The 23,633-nt window shown below is 42.4% G+C and overlaps 1 protein-coding gene across 1 annotated transcript in view; it reads left to right on the forward strand.

Moving 5' to 3' along the window:
• The window catches only part of ulk4 (unc-51 like kinase 4), a 92,500-nt gene extending 70,037 nt beyond the window's left edge, over positions 1-22,463 (forward strand). The window contains exons 33-37 of the mRNA XM_071541182.1: positions 4,227-4,393; positions 6,966-7,067; positions 11,660-11,854; positions 17,112-17,200; positions 22,022-22,463. Coding sequence (XP_071397283.1) covers positions 4,227-4,393; positions 6,966-7,067; positions 11,660-11,854; positions 17,112-17,200; positions 22,022-22,082 — 614 coding nt within the window. The 3' untranslated portion in view covers positions 22,083-22,463. The remainder of the gene's footprint in view (positions 1-4,226; positions 4,394-6,965; positions 7,068-11,659; positions 11,855-17,111; positions 17,201-22,021) is intronic.
• Positions 22,464-23,633: the final 1,170 nt, after the last annotated feature.

The following is a 23,633-nucleotide window of genomic DNA, read 5'->3' on the forward strand; positions in this document are numbered from 1 at the left end:
AACTTTTATTGGACGGCATCTGGAATGTCACCTAGTCAGGGCAGAGCTCCAGACTGGGAGCGTAAAAACTGACAGAGAGGCATTTTTAGTGTTGTTGTGTCTGTTCTACTAGTAGCTCTAGCAGGGTGCAGCAGCACTGAATCAGCCAGTCAGCAGAGTGCAGTTTGATTACATTCAAACAAGGAGGCTGGTGGCGTCGTCCTCCCTTTTTCAGAAAAAAGCTCCCTTTACAATGGGGAAGCATATTTGCCTATTTTGTTGTTATTAGTGAGACTAATGGTAAACCACTTAAGCCAAATGTACACAAAGCCAAGCACCAGGCATAGTGGTTGCATTACAAGGGGACATTTTTGCTCATCAGTTGCATGAGCTAATAGCAGTAAATTTCTGATCTTATTCACTTATAAATTATTGATTGTTATGCACAAACTGTGGCGGAAATATAATTCCTAAAAAGAGCACTGCACACCCAAATAGCCCCATGCAATTAGCAGCTACAAGCACACTCTTCGCTCTGCGTGTTTCCAGTAAGGCCGTGCAGCATAAGTTAAATGTCGGGTTTAATGTAATTTAACAATCGTCAGGTTTCCAATCAAAGAGCAGTTTCAGTTTTGATTAATTGTGCAGCCTTAATGCATGGGGGGTAGACGGCTCAAATGACATGAAAGTTGGAAAAGCCTTTTTGTTTACTGCCTGACTTGGTGAAGATGGCTGTGTGTGGCAGCAAGGATAGCAGCCATTCTGAACAGATAATAATAGAATAATATTATCTATATCTACATGAGCAATTATCTAGAATACAGTTTGCATCTGAGCAGACTCTATTGCCAAATCATGTTAACAGAAGAAAAGGTCTTTTTGTGACTGAACAGTCCAAAGTGTAGCAGCCTGTTTATTTCATTATGAGGCAGCTTGACAAAGTAGCAGTACAGCTCACTGACAGCAGGCTAGCTTAATAGCCTTCTGGAGTCTGCAGCATGTACACACTCACACTCACTCTCACACACACACACGCACACACACAAATACACACACACACACAGAGAGACTCCCTCACTCTCTCAGACACCCACACAAACATGCACCTTCACTCACACAAACACACACACACACACACACACACACACACACACACACACTCATGACACCTACATTCTAAATAAAGATCTACTGGAATAAAAAATAACACAGGATGTGTTGTCCCCAGTGCATACAGTGATCTCATTCTTTTGGTATTTAAGTTAACTGTTATTTTTACGTACAGAAATGTAAATTTATGGAAACTTTTGACTTATTGATAGCCTACGTATCAGCACAGTGAGATAAAGTTAGCTTTCTCTGTTGTCCTGTCCACACTGTAATATGGATTTCATATCAAAAGATAAATATGACTGAAAAGAACAGACTGTCAGCTTTTGATTATGGGTCTTCATCTGCCTCCAAGTTAAACTATGTTGAAACAAAGACACCAATGAAAAACAACCTGAGCTCCCTGTCTCAAACATTAGGCTCTAAAAGACCAATTTTAGCTCACTGTTCCAATACCTGAGCTTTAAAAAGACTAACATTAGCTCACTGTCCCAATACTTAGGCTTTAAAAAGACCAACTTTAGCTTACAGTCCCAATAATTTGATTTTGAAAAGACCAACTTCAGCTCACAGTCCCAATGCTTAGGCTTTGGAAAGACCAGCCTTAGTTCACTATGCCAGTGCCTGAGCTTTAAAAAGACCAACTTTAACTCACCATCCCAATACTTGTGCTTTAATAACTGTCCTGATGGAGCAAGTACAATTAGAATTGAATGTATCATGCATGACATTTGTATGACCTTAACCCTTATTTAGAAGACGTTTGCTTCCACAATGGTTGAAATGCAACCGCAGTGACAAAACCACAAACACTTAGAAGAAGATCTGCAAGGAGGCTGTGAACCCGGATATACATCTATCTACCTGAGAAACCACACGTCTGATAACTGTTCTTCACTAATACGAGCGGGGTGGAAAGGTTGACAGGCTGTGGGCAGAGGGCTTTCTGTATTCAGAGCATTTAGAGATGAGAGTCTCTTTGTGGTGCTTTTCATGTCGCTTGAACTCAAACTCTGGTGGTGTCATGTCATTTCTTTCCTGATATGCCAATTTTAGCTCACCGTCCCAATACTTAGACTTTAATAAGACCCACTTTTGCTCATTGTCCCACTACTTCGGCTTTAAAACAATCAACTTAAACTCCCTGTCCTAATACTTAGGCTTGAAAAAGACCAATGTTAGCTTGCCGTCCCAATGCCCAGGTTTAAAAAGACTAATGTTAGCTTGCCGTCCCAATGCCTGGGCATTAAAAAGACCAAACTTACCTCATAGTACCAATAGTTTAGCTTTTAAATGGCTAACTTATTGTACAAATACTTTGGCTTGAAAAACACTAGTGTTGAAGGCTTTAAAACAACCTAAGGCTTTAATCAACTTTAGCTCTCTGTCCCAATACTAAGACTATTGGCTGTGCTATTGGCTGTAGAAACAAGTCATTGCTGTATGAGCCAGAGCAGCTTGCAGTGTGAGAACCTTGTATCTTTAATTTTGTTTTGTTTTTTTGTGTGTGTTTGTTAGAATTTTAACTGAATTGGAAGTGAACATGGCGAGGGAGGGGATGAGGGGAAAGGGGCAAGAGACAAGAAGAGAGTAACAGAACATGTTTTTCAGATCAGGATATGTTGTTGTTGTGTTTGTCTTCTTTGGCACTGAGTAAGTTTCTTGACCCTAGGGCCCACAAAACCCATTCAGAAAACTCATTGTCAACAATGCATTGGCAATGAGAAACTTGGCGAGTGTTTTTTGCAAATTCCGAAAGGTTGATTTTTTGTGAGGTGCACAGTGTTCATCCACTTGCAGAGATGTGTGTGTTTGTGTGTGTGTAGTGTGAGAAGGATACCTCAGGGACACATGCCTACCTACAATAGCTAGCTACATAGAGCTGCAAAATGCAGAGTACCTGCCTTGTCAAGTTAAGTTTAATGAGCAGTGAAACATGGGTTTGCACTTTAGCCTCTGCTATGTATTCTTGGCTTAGCAGGGGTTAGCAGCTTCACAGCATGTTCTATAACATGGGGAGGGGGGCAGGGAAGATAGAGAAAGAGGAGAGAGGAAAGGGAGGAGATGGGGGCGGGAGGAGAGAGAGACAAGAAGAGAAGAATTTATTTTCAGATCAACATCTAAATTGAACATTTATGCTCTCAGTCTGTGGTCGTTGGTATGTTGATATTAACAGGTTAGGTTTTCACTGCTGAATTCAGCCTATCTTAGCTTCAGTTCTACTTTGAATAGTTCAATCTCTAGTTTGGCTACTTTAGGCTGCTGGGCAAATTGGTGACAATAAAATACTAACAGGCTGAAGAGGGAGAATGCAGATCTGTTCCCCATCCTCTATAGGAACTCTATACCTATGGATCCACTGCAGAGCCATGCCAGAGCTTACAGTTACAGCAATTTAAAAGTCCCAGCTACCTTCCAATTGTTTGTATCTCAGCAGTATGTCACATAGGGGTTGTGTTGAGTTGGTTTGGGTGGATAGGTCGGCCGATGTGTTGGATGGTTGGTTGGTTGATGGGTAGGTGGTCGGTTGGTTTGGTTAGTTCATTCCATCTTAAATAGCAATAACAATACATGATATGAGCTTCATACACTACAGGTTCCCTCTACAGAGTAGATGATCTGATTAGATTTTGGAGCAACTTGCTGCATACATTTTCATATTAATGAGGAAAAACTTTTTTTTTTTTTTTACTACTATAACTCGTTAATGCTTTAAGAAACGGAGATCATATTAATACTGCCCATGTGTTACGTGAAGCCAAGTATCTTCACATAGACTATTTGCTAATTAATGCATTAATTTGCTTAATTAATGACTGCACCAGCTTAGCAAAGCTAGTAATATTTACATGGGCATTAGGCAGCTCAAGTGCCTCTTGTTCTTCATTTTCTTCAAAACCTTCCTGTTAGGACCTGTCATGATGTTAGCTATGTCAACTTTTGCATAGTTGGCTGTCTAGATTGTCAGCAGACTGTTAAATGGTAGGAACTGATAACTTTGTAATACTAACAGACATAAACAAAACCTAGCAGTAATGCTAGCCAGTTAGCTGTACCTCACAAGTGGGTGGACTGTGTGGATCTACAGGCAGCAATTCATTCAGCAATTCTTTTTCTTACTGTTTTTTCCTCCACAGGTCTAGTAGAGGTGGTGGTGAGCATCCTCTCAGAAGCCGCACTGGTCTACCTGGATGGAGAAGTGCATGCTGGGAGGAAGGGCAGCCATGTTGTGTTGCTGGCCCTTCTGGAGCTGCTCCACAACATTCTGAAACACACATCAATCGTTGTCCGCTCAGCACTGCAGGTATGAACACACACACACACACACACACACACACACACACACACACACGCACACACACAAGTCCTGTAACACACTTACTCTCTACAAAATGGAGGAATGAGAACGAGAAGCACTCTCCCCTCATTTGAACACCACTGTCAAGCTGCCCTTGAGCAAGGCATAGAATACATCAGGACTGAAAAAGGTTAGGATATCCGGCCCCACTTTTCAATACTTACATTTTCAGCATTGAATTCCAAATCATACCCAGCCCTAGCAACAGAGATGAGGATTGGTAACCTGCCCAAAATTATTTTACGGAAGCATACACTAATGTTGGCAAACTTAGCATAATTCTATACTGAAATATAATGTGTGTAATCAGCCACAAATCAGGTATTTCCAGGCTTCACTTGAGAGGGACGTGAATGCTGCCAAATTGAGAACATTGCAAAATCGAGTATAGAGTGACTACAAAATATTGTGTTTGGAGCTGCAAGTAAAGATTCTCCAAAGGAAACAGATTGGGATTCTTTCCATCTGGTAAATCTGGGAAGGCAAAAACACAGACAGTCCTGGGATAATAACTTCAGACGAAAGAAGAGTGGAACAAGCAAGTGGCTTTACCTGATGGTCCGGTTCGCATTGGAAGTGGAAAGATTGACAGACAAATCACCACTGTGTTTGCATGTTTTACATGATTGAGTGATGGAGGGAGAGTTAAATCAGCCTCACCTCACTGTATTTGAACTCATTAGATGCAAGACCTTTCTCCCTCTTTCCTTCACATTCTCTCAGCCAGCATTTCTATGCATAGATGAAAATTCATTGTTTAAAACACAAGGATAGCCGTCAATTGTGATATTAGTTAATTAGCAGTTTATTTGAAAGTGATCTGGCTCCCTAGTTTATCAGCTGCCTCAGACTCTTCTATGGAGAGAACAGTAATGTTGGGCTGCTTGGCTTGCTAGCTAATCATTGCATTCATGTAAATTTCATGTAATAATTGTTGCCCATGTGTCAGTTGTTTTGCTGTATGGTATGTGTATGTGGTTCCTTACAGCCCACTCTGTTATCCACATCGATTCAGTACTCTTTACCAATCCCATCTCTGTCGAGCACAGAATCACCAACTCTATTGCCTCAAAATGTTGCCCTTGTATCATGGCCCTAAAGGCGTGTGTGTGTGTGTGTGTGTGTGTGTGTGTGTGTGTGTCCATTGAAGTGTGCAGTGGAAGCTAGCAGGTTTAACCAACTGCAATATTGAAGTTGTGGACTCAGGAGAAAGCGGATGAGGTCCCTAGCCCCTGGGACACACACACACACAACACACACACACAACACACACACACATACACATACACACACACACACACACAGGCATACACAGAGGGGCCTGTCTGGTTATGTCCCTGCGGCCTCATTATCACCAATGGCTTTGTCCTCAGCTTGCCTCCCTACATACACACACGCGCACACACTCACACATACACACACACACCAGCCCCCATCTCCCCATAGCCTGCACCCCAGCCCAACGCATACATATTAATGCCTGGACAGAGAGAGAGAGAGGGGGGGGGGGGGGGGGGGGGGTGGAGGCAGGGAGGAAGAGAGAGTGGTAGAGAGGGGAGGATGGAGAGATAGAAAGAGAGACAGAGATAGAAAAGGGAGTGAGCAGAATGTGCAGCGGAAATCAATTCAGCGAGAAATGCAAAGCTCATTAAAAAGAAAACTTCTGCACAAACCAAATTCATTTGGGTAATAAGGTCTGATAAGGAGAGAGGACGTGACTAGACCACTCTCCTAACTCTCACTCCCTTTCCCTTTCTTGACCTCCGTCTCTATCTCTTCATTTAACACTTATACATATGCATGTATATGTGTGTATGTATATATACTCTATATACGTATACATATATATATATATATATACTGTATATATTTATATATATACGAGAGAGGGGGAGAGCATGCAGAGAGAGAGAACTGCAAATTGAAGAGAGAAGCAGAGTGAAAAGGAGAGGAGAAAATTTACGCCAATATTAATCATATTACCACAGAAGAAAGACAAGAGAGCAAAGCAGAGAAGGAGCGACATAGTGAAAGAGAGAGCGCGATAGAGCGAGACAGGGAGAGAGAGAGAGGAGAAAATTTGTGCCAGTATTCATCACATTATTCCACTTCTAATTGGCCTGAAGTTCCACTGCAGGCGCAAACTCAAGTAAAATAAGACAAAGAGAGGGACGGAGGAGCTAATGAAGGGGGTCAGAGAGGAGAGGAGGAGGTGAGAAGACGGAAGTCTTGAAAGAGACGTCGAAATAATTTGACGTGACAAATAAAGAAAGCGGCTCGGCCGGCGTTGTCCTGAACGCACCTCATGTTAAAGATGGGTTACAATAACACAGCATACCCTGGAAGACTGCTTCCTCTGTCAGTCTGACTATCAGTCTGTCTTCCTCTGTCTGTCTCTCAGTCTGTCAGAATCTGTGTTGGCAGGTCTCTGGATCCATCATTATTGACTGTCAAATCTCTATAAATGATTTAACGTGTGTGTGTGTGTGTGCGTGTGTGTGTGTGTGTGTGCGTATAGAGCCAGAGGCTATCTTGTCCAGCAGTAGAGACGGAGGCAGCAGAGAAGCTGCTCCTAGCCAACAGACCCCTGAGCCAACTCAACACACAGCTCATTCACATGGTGAGACTAACGCTGACAGAGAGCCTGTCTGTTTGTGTATGTGAATGTGTTATGTGCATACATAAATATTTTTCAGTGTGTGTGTGTATTGGGCTGTGTTTGTGTGTGTCTGCATGCATGTTTGTTTACTGTATGTCTGACTATGTCTGAGATGGTGCAAAAAATTGTGTATGCATGCTTATTTATGTGAGGGAGTGAGAGAGAGAGAGAATACCTGTTTTTCTGAATGTGTTTTCCAAGTTGTGTTTTGTATGTAGTTTTGTTGTATAAAGCTTATTTATCAAGCGTATTTCAAAATACCTGAGTCCACTGCCTGGGTGGAAATTTCACTTGTATTATAATAGAATGACTTTTTTCAAGAAATAATCTGCTCAGAGTTTTGAAAAAAGAAACTCTTTCACTTATCTCAATAAAATCTCCTTTAAAAATACCTTAAAACCAGTAAAAGCATGTGTCAGTGTTCCATGTGTCATTCACGCTAGCTGGATCTACAGCATCCTCACAGTCCCAGGTCCTGTGTCCGCCTGCATTATAGATGGCAGCACTACTGTTGAAGCTTATTCAAAAGCTCTTCCCTGTATTAGCGGAGGGATCGCATGTCTACCAGACAAGTGGCTTTAACTCTGTTATACTAATGCAGCTAGTTTGACTTCAAGCAAACCAGTAAACCTGTTTTCACCCATGACAGATGCAGTGGTGTCTTTGGGCCAGTCACTGTGAACATTTAAACGTTCCATTATGCGGTAGGAAAAAAGTGTTAATGTCTGCATCCTATTTGGTCACTAAAGCAATTTGCTGAATTTTTCCAACTGGCCAATGGGACTTGCTGGCAAACTGGTGTTTTGGATGAGTAAGTTCCTTTGACAGCTTTTTGACCGTGACCACCTATTTAATGGCTGTTTCCAATTTCCAAAGTAAATTCATTATCTGTTAAAAAAAAAAAAAAGTATAGCCTAATCTAAATTAGCATTTTGCAAGTTAAGTTCATTATTTGTGCAATAGTGCTTATTTCCATTTTCCAAGGTAAATTCATTATTTGTTAAAAAAAAAAGTATAGTCTCATCTAAATTAGCATTTTTCAAGTTAAATTCATTATTTGTGCAATATTATTATTTCCACTTTCCAAGGTAAATTCATTATCTGTTCAAAAAGTTATAGCCTTATCTGAATTTCCATTTTCCAAGTTAAATTAATTATTTGTATAATAGTGCCTGTTTCCATTTTCCAAGGTAAAATCATTACTCCTTCAAGACGTTACAGCCTAATTCTAACAACGACCAATTGTTTCCCACTGTGTCAGTAGATTGACTTACTCTGAGAACAGCAGGCTGAATGACAATAAGAAGACAATTTGTAAAATGTAAATGAATATGCCAACTAGCAGGTAGCTCTTTTACAACATCCTGTTCCAATGGTGAGGCAATTTTTATTCATTTTAAATGGTAATTGTTTTCAAAAACCTTAGCAAGGACAATCAGTTCCCTGCTGGCTTGAGAAGAAGTGTTAATTCACTAAACCCTAAGGTACGGCAAAGTCTCTGCATCTAATACCATTTACCACCAAAACTTCCAGACCCACTTATATAAATATGGAGCAATGACCGATTACTGACAAGATATTATTTGGTCAATGTGACACAGGCCACTAAACTCTCTTGCACACAGATTAGATAGACAAGATAGAGGGATTTTTTTAAGATGTAGCTTCCAAATTGGTTTCTGGCAATTTTTGATAGAAGAAGATTAAAAACTACAAGATCAAATTTGGACTCAGACTAAATTATGGCAAGTGCCATGTCTTGCCATACCTAATTGACATTCATGAGAAAGAGTTATATGCCACTTATATAAACTAAACTTCTGTGGACAAGTGGAGAAAATACTGATGACTGGCAGGATATTATCATTTGGTCAGTTTGACAAATTATTAGATGTTGTGCTTCAACCAACCCTGTTAATGCAGCCAATGCAGTTGTTGCAGGTCAAGCAGCTGTCCGCACACTCACTGACTGTGCCAGACGTGAAATCAGTTTGGGAATATTATGTGAAAGCAGTGAGCTTTTTGCACATTGGCTATTTGTTAAGTCCAGATGATTATCCTATTTTATTGAGGTAATTATAACGCCTACAATTATTAATCCCCGAGATCCTGCGGAAAGTGAGAGGCAATTATATCTACCACTCACCAACACACATCCCAGTACAATACGCATGAAGCACTGAAATACAGGAAGATAAGACTTGGGAAAATCTGCCTTGTCCTTCCTACTGAGAGAACTGTGGGATTGTTATTGCTGTAGCCATCCAGAAACATTCAGGCTTTCTGGCTGCACTGACGCTAATGAGGATTAAACGATTAGTCAAAAATCTGATATTGGGAGGTGCGTACCATGTAACTGCAACGTCTTGGGTTCAAATCCAGACCATGACCTTTGTTGCATGTCATCCCCCCTCTGTCTCCCAGTCTGTCCTGTCTCTTTGCACTTTCAACTGTCTAATAAAGCCAAAAATTCAGTATTAAGGAATAGTGGGGGCTATGCAGAATGGATTCAAAGATGGGGGCTCCCTCAATCCTCCCATAGCTCTGCTCAAAACATCAAACTCATTATTGATACTATTTTGACATGCAAAATATTTGGTATATATATTCAGCCCAAAAGTTTTCATAAAGTTGCCTTTTAATGTTTGTTTTTTTTTAAATGATGGTTTTAATGCTTCACCAATGCTTCACCGTGACACATGCCACTAAAAATATACATCAATTCATGAAATTGCGGATGATAAGACTGAGGACACCAAGAGGACAGGAGTGGAGAAGGAGGAGCTAGGGAGCAGGAGAGGTTCAAGAGAAAGAAAATGAGAGCAGGGGAGGAAATGAGAGGAAGAGAGATGGGAGCAAGGGAAAAGGAAAGGCAGAAATGGAAGCGAATCCGTGGAAAGGAGAGAGGGTGCTGGGAGGGATCCTGGGAAGTGGAGGAGAAAAAGGAAAGGGGGGAAAGAAAGGGAGGTGGGAGGAGGAGAGGAGGAGGTCTCAAGGGACACAATAGAGGTTTTTACTTTTACTTGACATGTTGAGTGGTGGGTGGGCCTCTATGTGTGTGTGTGTGTGTGTGTGTGTGTGTGTGCGTATGAAGGGGTTGAGGGGGGACAGCTGACACCCCTCCAACCTCTGCCCAGCCCCTTGGCCCCATGGGAGATTAGCGAGATGGAAAGAGAGCAGGAGTGTCGATTCACTAAACCCTGAGGTGTGGTAAAGTCTTTGCATCTAATATCATTTGCTACTGCTGCTTACATTAACAGAATACATTTCTGGGGAGAAGTGGAGCACAGACTGGTGACTGGCAAGATATTATTATTTGGTCAATGCGATCAATTAGTACATGCAGGTCACCAAACTATCTTGCACAGACACACAGTTTAGAGGGAATGTTGATCCTTAATGCTCCCCTAATGTGACTACATTTTTTTTAGATATGGCTTCCAAATACATTTCTGTCAGTTTTTGCTTGATCTTTGTAATTTCAAAAACTACAAGATCAAATTTAGACTCGCATAGGTTAATGTAGGGCCAGTGCAATACCTTGTCATACCCAAGTGATGCTCAGGAGGCGGAGGGAGAGAGAGAGATTTTTTACTTAAATACTTCAACTTCTATTTTTAAATTTCATCTTCAATTTACTCTTGATGTCTGTGCTATTCCCCTCAGTCTCTATGTCTCACTTTGATTTGACACACTTTGATTTGAATTGAGTGAGAGAGGGGAGAGGGGGTATTGAAGGAGACAACAACATAACTCTCACTTCATGAGACTCCGGTGACCTTTGAACTTTACACACACACACACACACTCCTAAACACAGGCTGAGGTGAAAGAGGTATGTCCAGTTGATGGGGAGGGGGGGGGGGTTGTCAATCTAACACCTGACTTGTCTCTCTGACACATTGATGGAGCAAGCAAAGGATAGAGGGAGAGAGAGAGAGAGTGGGTGGGAGGAAGATTGGTGCATGGAGGAGAGGGGGAGGGATAGGAACATTTTGGTGAATTATTTGCAATGTTATTCTTTTATTCACAATCCTGATATGGGGGGGGGGGGGGGGGGGGTACAGAGGAGAGGAGGTGAGGAGCAGGGAGGGAGGAGGGGGTGATAAGAAGAAGTGGAGAGGCAGATAGCAAAAGGATGAGGAGATAAGCTGAAGACTGATTAGCCTGTCTGGTGTAACAGTGTTAAAGGGGAAGTATGGTACTCCATTTTATCAAAAGTTGAGAGGAAGTGTTGGCATTTAAAGGTACAACAACTAATATTTTTTTCTACCCCATAGCACAAAATGACCATAACATATTTGCAGCGGGTTGATAGGGTTATTGATCAGTATTAATGACTCAACAATTACTTCACCAGGTGCTGAGATGTCTGGTTTTCAAAACTGAGACTTAACATTACTTAATACCCCTTTAACTATGCTATAATATATTCTTATTCTTGTGGAATTAATTTCAGCTCTCCAAATATTTTCTGCCATCACAATTAGAGGAACAAGGTGAATTATTTCTTCCAGTCATTTATTAACACATTCCAATCTCTCCCTCTCTAGCTGTCCACTGAAATCCAGGAGGTGTGGGAGGAGTCTGTTCAGTGCCTCTCCCTATTGGTCCAGCTGTACGGGGGGGAGGGGCACGACTGCCTGTCTCCGTCCTGCTTGCGTAGCTTCGCGTACGTGCTGCGCACGCACACACACGCCAAGACCCTCCGAATGCAACGCACCACACTTAGGGTCATTAAACGACTGGTGAGTACAGTACACACACACACACACACACACACATGCACACACATTCAGACCAACATACACACATGCATAGAAACCTTAACACATGCTGGCATTGCCTCCTATGATTTTTTTTGTAGGCTATCAGAGGTTGTTGGGGGTGAGTGGGGGGTCTTGCCCCATTCCTGTCCCTATCTTGGTGCCAGTTTTGGTTTGCAGTTTGCAGCAGTAAAACATTTTTGGATATCCTGGTATGATTTAAGCACCAACTCTAAACATTGGCCCTATACTTGTTTGTATTTTTGGGGTTGAATTACAATGTCCTGTTAATTCCAATTCCCCATATTCTCTATCAGAGGTGTTAGTACTCTCAATGTGGTTGTCCACCACTGCAGAATGAAAATGTAGCATATAAAATAGCAAAGACTCAGTGCAGACACACACACACACACACACACACAGCCCTGCTCTGCCGCTGTTCTGAAAATAGAGCCTGTAGTTTCACTACAACTAGACTGACAGGGAGAGAGGCAGAGAGAGGGGAAAAGTGTTGGTTTGTATCTGCCTGTCACTCTCTGTTCAAGTGTCTGTCCAATTTTGTCTGATAGTCAAAATGATTTGTAGAACAGTCCAAAGATGGCTGACTAGTAACAGAGCACACTGCAGCGAGGCAGGTGGAGAAGTGCTGGGGCTTCCACTCCCCAACCTGTTAATCACATTAACTTCATCTGGTCACATGAGGCCAACTAAGCAGCCAAAGCCAGCATTCACCAGCATTAAGCGGTTCTTAAGCTTGGTGGCTGGTGTTGATTTATTGAGCTGACAGACACACATAACAATGTGATGATGCTCTAAAGTTTTACTACTGTAGTCTAAACAATTAGAATTTAAATTGAGGGACCCATTAATTCAGCTTAATTAAACAGCCAATCAGGAAGCTAACTAAACAGCCAATCAGATATTGATCAGAGGCTCTGGTTAGAGAGTCCTCATTAGACCAGCTTCTTTTGAGGCAACTGAAAAGCATTCTGTTATGTGTGTGTGTGTGTGTGTGTGTGTGTGTGTGTGTGTGTGTGTGTGTGTGTGTGTGTGTATTCTCAATTGATCTGAGTACATTGGAGCTGCCAGGTAGAAGCTTTGAACACTGAGAGAAGGAGATGAGAGGAAAGAGGAGCAGAGGAGGAGTGGAGGAGGGAGGAGAGGAGAGTTCTGCAGAAACCTCCTATCTCCAAAAAGTCAACGTGACAACAAGTGTGACCCCCATGTATTATGGAGTTTACAGTGTGCATTCCCAATGCCCTAATGTGTTGGCTTGGCCTCAGGGTCATGAAGTAGTTTCTACACCTGGGACACAAGGTCAGCTGTCACACTGTGACATCATATGGACTGACTGACTGATCTGCCTGGAAGCAACCTTATATTTGCAGTTCTGTGTGTGTGTGTGTGTGTGTGTGTGTGTCTCTGTCTGTCTCTCTCACACACATAACAGACTCCCTTTTTCTCTTTCTTTCTTTCTTTCTTTCTTTCTTTCTTTCTTTCTTTCTTTCTTCCTTTCTATCTATCTATCTATCTATCTATCTATCTGTCTATCCTCCTGTATATGCGCTCTAATGTCCTCTGTCCCTCTGCTAACAGCTAAGGTAGCATCTAGGTGTGTATTCTCTACCCTATTCACCATCGTGACTAACACACACACACACACACGCAGAGCGGTGTTCTCTGGCTGTTCCCTCACAGCTATGGGATGAGTCACTAAGCAGCTGAGTGCTAAGAGCTGAACTAATTTAGAGTTGATCAGAAAAGTACCCATCTACGTTTTTTAAAGATTTTTTTTTTCATCTCTGCTTTATTGGATAGTCCCAGTATAGAGAGACAGAAAAGAAGATAGAGACCCAGGACATTGTGTTTATGCACTATGTGCCTTAGCCAGCTGAGCCACCAGGACGCCCCCATCTACGGTTTTGCACATTTTGTCATGCTTTTTGGGGTTAGAGTCACACAAATATCTCCATTTTTTCAAAGTGGAGAGGAACTGTTGACATTTAAAGGTGAAGTAAGTAAGACTTTTACTGTCCCCTGGCACCAAATGACCATAATAGCACTAAATGACCCTCCACCCACTCACACTCTCAGCAGTTCAAAGATGGAGGACGGTGCTGTGAAGGAGCAGAAATGACAAAGCAGTATTATTATTCCAGTATTTTGCATCGTGATAAATCACCTCTTCCCTAGACGTTTCTGTTGGATCTCTGCTCTAATTGGCTGGCTTACTCGTCTTGTGAAAAAGTGATTTTATTATGTGTCAATTACAGGCCACCGTAAGCTGTGCCAGAGACCTGCTGTACATGCTGTTGCAATTCTTTGGTTGTCGATAAAAGTAATGGATTACTTAATACCCCTTTAATGTAATGGATCAAAGTAACAGCAAATTAAGGTTAAGGTTTAAAGCAGCAGTAGAAAGTATTTCTCACATTATTTCTCACAGTATTTGTCACACTGGGTTACTCACATCATCTTTAGATTGTATTTGGAGGGTTGGAGGTTATCTCTCCTCTTTTGTTGCTGACAAATCTGAGATTAGTTCCCTTCAATCCATCTTTTTTTTAGGATTTTAGGGTGTAGAGGAGATTCTTCTTCAGAGTACTCAAGCACAATGTGGGGTATTTGGTTCAGGTATTGTTATTGTTGGAGTCCAGTTGAGTTGTCAAACAAAATAGAAATCATCACCCTATACACATTAGTCAAGTTGTCTTCTCTTTCTTCACATGAGGCTTATAAGATTTCTTTAAAAGTCATTAGCTATTCACACTCTGTTTGGCCAATCAGTTGACAAAGAACAACTTGCACCTTTGAGAGAATGCAACAGACATTCAACACAGACACTTTCACAGACGTGCAATCATAGAAATACACTGACTCACACTCAGACACACGCATGCACACTCACACAAGTGCCTGCCCTTCAACAAAGGCTTTTTAATTATCTTTCATTGATTTCAGAGCTCTGTTAATCTCAATCAAAGATCCCGCTAATAGCTTCCAGCTACAAGGGAGGAGAGAGAGAGGGAGAGATGGAGTCAGTCAAGCTTGAATTGGTCAAATTTTCAATTTGAGTCATTCTTCTCTATCACAACTTGGAAAGACTTAAAGGTGAATGCCATTTAATTCAAAGGGGATTCATAAGAAGTTATTTTGAGAAAAAAGAAAGAAAAAAGATCAGACTGCTCAACTGGTAAATTCACCACACAAAGAAAACAGTACCACCAGTCAAGAAGGACTCTATCCAAATGGCTGCAAATACAGATGGAAAAATGTACATTGGGTATTTGTGACCAATGAGGTTTCTAAAAGCACAGACTTGGTCATGCAGGATTAAATGTTTTAAATGTGAGCATAATAGAATAAAGAAGTATAATGCTGAAGAATAGCTTCAAGTAATCTACATCAGCTCATCATTCCTCACCTTTGAAAAAAAGAAGTCATCACGGCAGTTTCATACAGTAAGAATTGACGCAGGATAGTGCTCCAGCCCTGGACAATTCAGTCCATACCATCATATATCACTACTTTATTAGTACGGCCCATAGACATACATACATATAAGACATACACATAAAGCCTACGAACTGACCGGCCTGCCAGGCATTCCTCACTAGCCGCACACACACATACATCACATACATATTTCTCTTTTTCACCCGTGGCCAAATGTCTCTGTCTGTTTCTCTCTGTGTCTCGGTGCTGTCAGGTACAGTGTCACTTGTTTAAACATAATATCTATTTAAAACCGCTGTTTCTCCCAAACTACTTTACCCAATGACAGCACAGCGCTGTCTCTCTGACTGTCTCTCTCCTGTCTGTCGCTCTCCCTCGCCCTCTGTGTTTTCTGTCTGCCTGCCCGTCTGTCTTTCTGTCTGTGTGCCTCTCATCTGACTGAGTCCAGCCTTATTGAGTCAGGGTGTTGGTGAGGTAGAGATGGGGGGAGAGGAGGACGACAGAGGGGGAGAAGGGATAAAAAAGAGGTGTGTGTGTTTTAGAGGATGGTTGGCAGGCGAAGAGAATGTCCCCTCACCTTTAAGGAGAAGGCAAAGTGTGTGTGTGTGTGTGTGTGTGTGTGTGTGTGTGTGTGGGTGTGTGTGTGTGTTTGTGAGGAAAGTAAGAGAGTGAGGGGAGAGTCTCGTCTCCTCCTAACCCCGTTGCCAAGCAACAACCATGCTGTGTCGCCGCGGAGACAGAGGTGATGATGTCACTGGAGATCAGAGAGAACACGTACGCCAAACACGCAGAGACACACAGACACACACACACACACATATTCACTAACACACTGCAGACCCACACTCTCCACACTTAAAGAGACATGTACACACACACACTTTTTATTATTTATTGAAGAACATTCATTGGCTAAGCCTAACCTTAACCCGGATCATAACCCAGACCCCAACCTGAACCTAGCTCTAATTCTAACCGCTATAATAGCCCCTTTTCAAAGCGACTGCCCTAATCACACACACTCATACACACACCGCAGTGTGTGGACCAGGTGTTCCGGGGTGGGGTGTGGAGAGGCATGTAGGGACAAGGATGGAGAGAGGGATGGAGGAAGGAGAAGGAGAGAAGAAAGAGAGGACAGAAGGGAATTCGGTGAAGGGAGAGACAGAATGTTCTTTCAGCTGACACTCTTCCAGTTTGTGCAGCAGTAGAATCAGTTTAAATTCATGGATCGACAACATTATAAGAAACCAATAATACAGAGTGTGTGTGTGTATGTGTGTGTGTAATCCACTGACTTTCTGACAAATTAGCTCTTTGATCAACTTCCTTTGAAATGACATTGACAAGTGTGTGTGACGCCACTCTGCTGCTGGTCTTTGTAAAAACTGATAACTCACAGTATGATTCTTTTCTGATTACACAGGCCAGTGGTTGTCATCGTGCAGTGGTTCACAAGATGATTTTGAGTGGGGCTTTGAATTATGGAATGTGAAAAAATACATTTGCAAATGTATTATCAGCTTCTTAATATCTGTGAAACAATGAATATATGCAGCTGTTAGGCTTCTTCCACTTATTAATCAGTGAAATAGCCAGAAAATTGGAAATAGAAAATATCATTTTCTCACGACTGCCTTGTATTTGGGCGGCATGGGCCAACAAGGATAAACAGCACTGACACACAGTTGTCTATCATGTACCAGTTCACCTGTCTATACAACTAAATCCCTCTCTTTCTCTCTCTATCTCTCTCCCTCCCTCTCTCTCTCTCTTTCCCCAGGTGCAGACAGCAGACAGATCTGATTGGTTGGAAAGTTCTGAAGGGGCGGAGCTAGTGAGTCTACTACAGGATATGACTCAGTCCAACAGGTGTGTGTTTGTGCTGTTCATATGTGTGTGTGTGTGTGTGTGTGTGTTCAGGTTTGTATATGCCTTCACATAAAATACCCATAGATCTCAGACAAAATAATTCATTCATTTTGAAATTATTTTGTGGCAAAACAAGAAAAATATCAAGGGAATGAATGTGTGTTTGAGTGACCGAATGCATGTGTGTGTGTGTGTGTCTGTCCATATAAGGTGTGTGCTTGTCTCTGTGTATGTGTGATGTGTGCGTACAGTAGGGCTGAAACGATCCCTCAAAGGTTTCCAGTAACAAGTCTTGTTATTTTTATGCATGTCTAAACACTTCTATGTTCATGTCAGAGCCGATCTTCTTCTCCCTGTTAATTGAAAGGATGCGTGCTCCCGACAGTGCAGAGGAGAGCGTGTGTCAGCTTAATGGCTCACAAGGAGCTGAAAAGTAAAAAAAAAAAAAAAAGTAAAAATAAGACTTCAACTTTGTATGGGTTTTCTCGACATCTCATCAATGGCAGGAAGCATGACTTACACCTCCCTCAAGCAACTGACAGAGTAGCAGCTTCCTTCCAAGACTCATGGAGACTGTAACACTAATCAGCATTTCAACTAGAAGCTATGAGCAAGTTTTCACTTTCAGCAGGCAGTGTTTCCTTTATATTCATTTAATTACAACCTGGGTGTCAGATCCAAAATTACCTGCAACCCCGACATCTACACATAAATGTACAGGAGACACTGCTTTAATCCTTACCTGCCGTTTTAATTAGTTACTGTGTGAAGAAGCCTTGACATGGGTGGGGGGATGTATCAGCCTGAGCTATAACTTTAACACATTCAGCATCAAGATAAATATATCTTTAATCAAGTCATATTTCTCTTGACCTCTATAGGGGGAATTCAAAGTGAGAGCTTCACTCTTGTAATGTGTTTTTAGTCACTGTGAAATCTGACTAAAAGGTAACTGGGATTTTCTGCAATCCAGAAAAAAAAAAGAAGAAAAATAGCCAAACTCATGATCATGTATTCATGATGAGCCAATTACGACCTTACGATCACACATTTGAAATATTTTTTTTAACAGTTACTTCTGAATGGAAATAGAATTTTATAATTTTCTTAATTTCAAGAGGTAAAGATAAGATATCACTACTTGTGGGTTTTTTGTTTAATTTATTTTTGGTTAATGTTTACCAAAGGTACCAACAATTCTGGAAGGCTGTGTGTGTGTGTGTGTGTGTGTATGTGTGTGTGTGTGCACCTGTATCTCTGCATCTGGCTGGCTGGCTGGCTGTGTTATGAGTGTGTGGGCGGAGTGTGTGTGTTCCCTCTTTGAGCTCAGGGTTTTGTCGTCGTAGCGACCATGCTTCCTTTGATCTTTTGATGTGAGAGACCAGCGACCTGGCACACACACACACACACACACACACACACACACACACACACACACAATGCATACACACACACACACACAAAGAATACACAAAAATAGTCTCTCTCACTCCCTTCCATATACAAACAAACTCTCTCTCTCTCTCTCTCTCTCTCTCTCTCTCTCACACACACACACACACACACACAGACACACACACACACACACACACACACAAACCCTGTCAGATCAATAATAAAGGCGTATTGTTGTCCTGCTATAGCGGCCTCTCCTGCTCTCCCCTCCCTCTCTCCCTTTCTCTCCTCTGTCACTCCTTTTCTTCCCCTCTCTCTTGTCAACCTCTCTATACCCATTTCTCCCCCTCCATTTTCTGCCCCTCTTCTCCCGGTTTCTCCCTCCCACCTCCCCCCTCCCTCTCCTCTCTGCCTCGCTCTCTCTCTCCCCCCTTCTCTCTCCCTCTTCAACCGCCGCCTCCTTTCCACCCTCCATCCTTCTCCTCTCCCTCTCCGTCTCTCTCTCTCTCCGTCTCTCCTCTCTGGCAGATGAAAGCAGAGATCAGCTCCAGCCTTTGAAGTGGCTGAGACTGGCACACTCCCACTGCTTTAGCGGTAGGAGGAGGGGAGCAGAGGTTTTTTAGGAGAAAGGGCAGGAGATGAGAGGAGTTATGAGGAGAGGAGAGGAAGGGAGAGGGGGCGAGGAGAGGTTTTAATTGAGAGGATGAGAAGAGTTGGGGCAGAGAGAGAGAGAGAGGAGGGGAGGGAAGGAGAGGAGGCGAGGTCTGGCCTAAGATCCCAACCCAAATGATGTCATTCAGCCTTTACCATGGCAACCTGCGGAATGCCTTTTCAAAACCTCCGGCCCTGACCGAATGCGGAGGGAGGGAAGGAGTCCCTCCACTCTGAAGAAAAAGCCTTGAGGCCCCAAACTCGATCCTCAGTTTATTGCTGCATTCAGTTAAACACGAAGCCGGCAGGAATGCGGCCGGCTTTTACCAAGGCTGAAGGAATAATAGCGCTGGTATAATGTGTTTTTCTGACCTGCGTGACTCTCCTCAACAAACACACACCACTCTGAAACTTTTGGATTCAGCTGCAATTTATGAAGGATTTTCCCTAACCGCCAACCTTAAGAGCCTAAAATCAGCTGAACCGTGAACCTATCGTACCTTCACAAGTGGGACAGTAACCTACCTGACTCTTCTGATAAACGACTCTATGGATGGCATTTTCAGACTGATTTCACATAGCCAGACATTTAGCCTCATTCCACTTCACTCCATCTTAGTGTGGGTACAGGCCAAATTCTCGGGGGGGGGGGGCGTGTTTACGTCTTCGGCCAATCACAATCCGGAGCAGCGTTCAAAACTAGCTCCCGTTTGACGGCCTTTGAACCCACGAGAGACACAAAAGGCATCTCATCAGGATGTGAGGACCTGAGTTGTGGGTGTGGTGGAGGGAGCAGTCGAAGCAGCCCAGAGGTAGAGACAACAGTTTTCCCCCATGAAAAATCCATTTAGATTGATTTCAGAGTGAACTATCCCTTTTCGGTCAAGATTATTAATGTCCCCACCGCGCCTGTGAGCACTCTGCTTCTTGTTTCATGGCTCTATCGTGAACAGAAGAAGATATCCCGGTGGTTGGACTCATGGAAAACACACACAACGCAATACATTGTCGAGCGTGACGCTGATGTTACGCTGTAAGAGCCGTTCGCCGTAATCTAGAACCAATTATTTCTTTATGTACTGCCCTCCATGCCGCAGCCCAGCGTCGACTTGTGCAGGGATTTAATGAGTAACCCGAGTCGAAAGTTTGTCCCTAAAACTTTTATGGACCCAATTTATGTTTTCCAAATCCACAAACTTTCCAAGGATTTCCGAGGCCTGTGGGAACTGTGTTAATTAGGTTAATTAGGTAGGGTTTAATTAACTAAGGGGGGGAGGGGGGCTTGTGTTGGCCTGGCTGTCAGGCTGCCCTCACAGACACCTGGGAGGGAGAGGAGAGAGGGAAGGACGGAGGGAGAGAAGAGAGGGAGAAGGGAGGGAGAGGTGGAGAGAAGGGATTGAAGGAGAGGAGAGGAGTGGATTGCATGTACAGTATGCGTGTGTGTGTGTAGACTGACGTATTTCCATATGCCGTGTGTTTTTTATAATGCCACAGCACTATGGTATTTGAAATACACCACTGTCAAATTGGAAATGAGAACATAAGAGAACAGAAGGGGAGCAGAGGTGAATGCAGCCATCAGGGTTTCCAAGTCCCAGTCCAGTTCACCAGCAGGGACCGAGGCTCCGATCCATCACTCCACACCAGGAGCTACAGGAAAACACCCCAACAAACACACTCCTCTCCCGTACGGCACCTGGCAATGACCTCAATTCCTTCTCCTGTCGTTTTGAATGATAGCTTTTCCCCCCTAACTTCCTGCCTGCTCGCTTTCACTTAAGACCCAGCATTCATTTAAAGGAGGTGACATTCTGAAAGAAGTAGAAGTCTTTGGTGGGTGCATTGGGTTTCAAGGAAAATAAGTGCCTCTCACCATAAGCCATAGTAGAAAATGTCCCACCAAAAGAAAGGTCAACAACACCTACGATTAAGACCCAAAGATCCTTGAGTGTTGTTACATGCAGTGTCTGGGTTGCCAACCCATCAGCCCATGAGGACAAGAAGTCTCATATTTGCCTGACGAAGGTCTCAGTACTGAAACGTTGCAAATAAATGTTTTAATTGCAAGTACAGACAGTGTCTGGGAATCTCTTTTTATAGTATTTTGTGATGTAAAATTTCACTAGGTACAGGTAAAGACTTGAATAAGAGCAAACCTTGATGCGTTTTTTACGCAACTAGAGTCAAAAAAGTTCTGCCTATTTATTGCTGTTATTTCTTTCTAACTATATTGTGAAAACTTCATCATACGACGATGATGAAGTGTCTCATGTACGATGTGGCCGTGGTTCCAGGCCTGAAATCCAAACTGTCCTTGCTAAGAGGCACAGGTGAATGTTGAAACATTCCCTGATGTACGAGTGGGAGCTTTGGCCTGGACAGCACTGACACAGCCCCAACTAGGCCAATGAATTCCATATATAGGATACAAGCCTGTAAGCTTAGTGGAGAGAATGAGGCAGAGTCGGGCTAAAAATGGGTGAGAGAAATGTGCAGCAACCTCAAAGCTATATCAAGCGATGGATGGATTCATTCCAGTGTTTGTAAGCAATACATTAAACCCCTTTTAAGATATCTGAAACACACGTACAGTACATTACATTGTTCATTTTTGCATTCTTGGAAGAACCCGTTTGTAGTAGAACAAGTAGTATACTCCGATTCAGCACTAAGTGTGAATGCATATGCAGATGTTAATTAATGTATGTGTACAACACAGTCTTTATACATAAAAAACACTTCAGTCTTGCTGTTATTTTTGTTTGTCTCTTTCAGGTGTCATGGTGAAGTGGCGCCACTGGCTGCTGAGATCCTCCAAGAGATCTGTGCCTTCTGAAGGCTTCACCACTCTAGAAGAGCTTCACTTTGTGGGACCAGCATTCTACAACTTTTCAGCATTCCAGAAGCCTCCAACATTCTAGAACTTTTCAGCATTTCTAGACCTTTTCAGCCTTCCAGCAACTTTCAGCATTCTAGAACTTTTCAGCCTTCCAGCAACTTTCAGCATTCTAGAACTTTTCAGTGTTTCTAGAACGGTTAACTTTCTGCTTTGTAGTCTGCTTTTTACATTGTCAGTCTTCAGGTGAGGCACTGCTGAATGATCAGCCAAAGGTGCTTTAGAAATGAGGGCCTTTGTGTTTTGGAATAAACTGCCTTAAGTTTTTCATACTTTGAAATCTCTTACTAGAACCCATTATTAGAAACTTGCTTTGGATATTTACTACCATCTGGTTAACATAATACATATTCATTTGTATTTAATATAATATGTTATTGTTTTAATTCTTTATTTTATTTATTGTTTTATGGATTGTTGTGGTTATTGTTGTGTCAGCTGTTTTTAACACTTTTTGATTAGTGTCTTTATTGCACTTTGTAAGTTAGTTTTGCAAAATGTTTTTTAATACAATGCAATACAATCATTACTGTTATTATTATTACTTTACATCTCAATGAATGAATGGGTCGCAGTTATCAGATTGTCTTACCTCCACACACATCTCTCACCATATTTGCAATGATTAATCACAGTAACTGTGTACCAGTCATTGCTGTGTCACTCAAATCATTTGACAACTGGGTCAAAACATCCAGCTGCTGTCGGGCCACACAGGATTATACCATGAGATTTAGACAGACTGTCAGATGTGTCACAGGACTGGCCTCTAGGTATCTGGACACCTCTCATCATGTTTGGCACAACATTTACATCATCTGTCTGCCATCATATATGTACATCAGTAGAGTGACAACAGCCATGTTGAACATAGCCAGTAAGTAATGTGACATTGTCATATAGAATAATCTTATGTAGCATTACAGTGAGTGTCTGATAAGAAAACATAAATGCTCAGTTGCCATCAACTTCTCCAGGTGTTCCAGTTGTGATAGTAAGAGGCAGATGGTACAGATTTACCAAGAGAAAAATATCTAGTACGGAATCAGCTCAACATTTCAGCAAGAGACTAAACTATCAGACCTGCATCTTGTTGGAGAGGTTGAGCCTGGCCCTGGAAACGCCCTCCAACCAACCCCCCGGCTTTCCTCTCTTCCTGGAAATCCTGGACAGCCATGAGACTGGCAGGCTTTTAGTTCACACCTTCACACCTGGTTCTCATTGCATATGCAAATCTAATCACACTAAATCTGTAGCGAACACAGCTGTCACTGTTCAATTGTCCAATAACATCCACCAAGCTACACAAACTGCGAGTTGACACATTCTCATATTGTTGAAGATAGTGAATTGGCCTCCTGCCAGCCCAGCAGCATGTTCCGTCCAGGTAGATCTAGACACTTCTTGTTTTCAGTCGGTGGATCATCAGTTTTCCACACCAAGCTGTCATGAGAGGTGTAAAACAGTAACGTCACACCTGTGCGTGTCTGA

Source organism: Centroberyx affinis, unplaced genomic scaffold (assembly GCF_046629955.1).
Source record: "Centroberyx affinis isolate AG114_WGS23_722 - 3 ecotype Tasmania unplaced genomic scaffold, CSIRO-AGI_Caff_v1 ptg003815l_1, whole genome shotgun sequence".
NCBI classification, from domain to species: Eukaryota; Metazoa; Chordata; class Actinopteri; order Beryciformes; family Berycidae; genus Centroberyx; species Centroberyx affinis.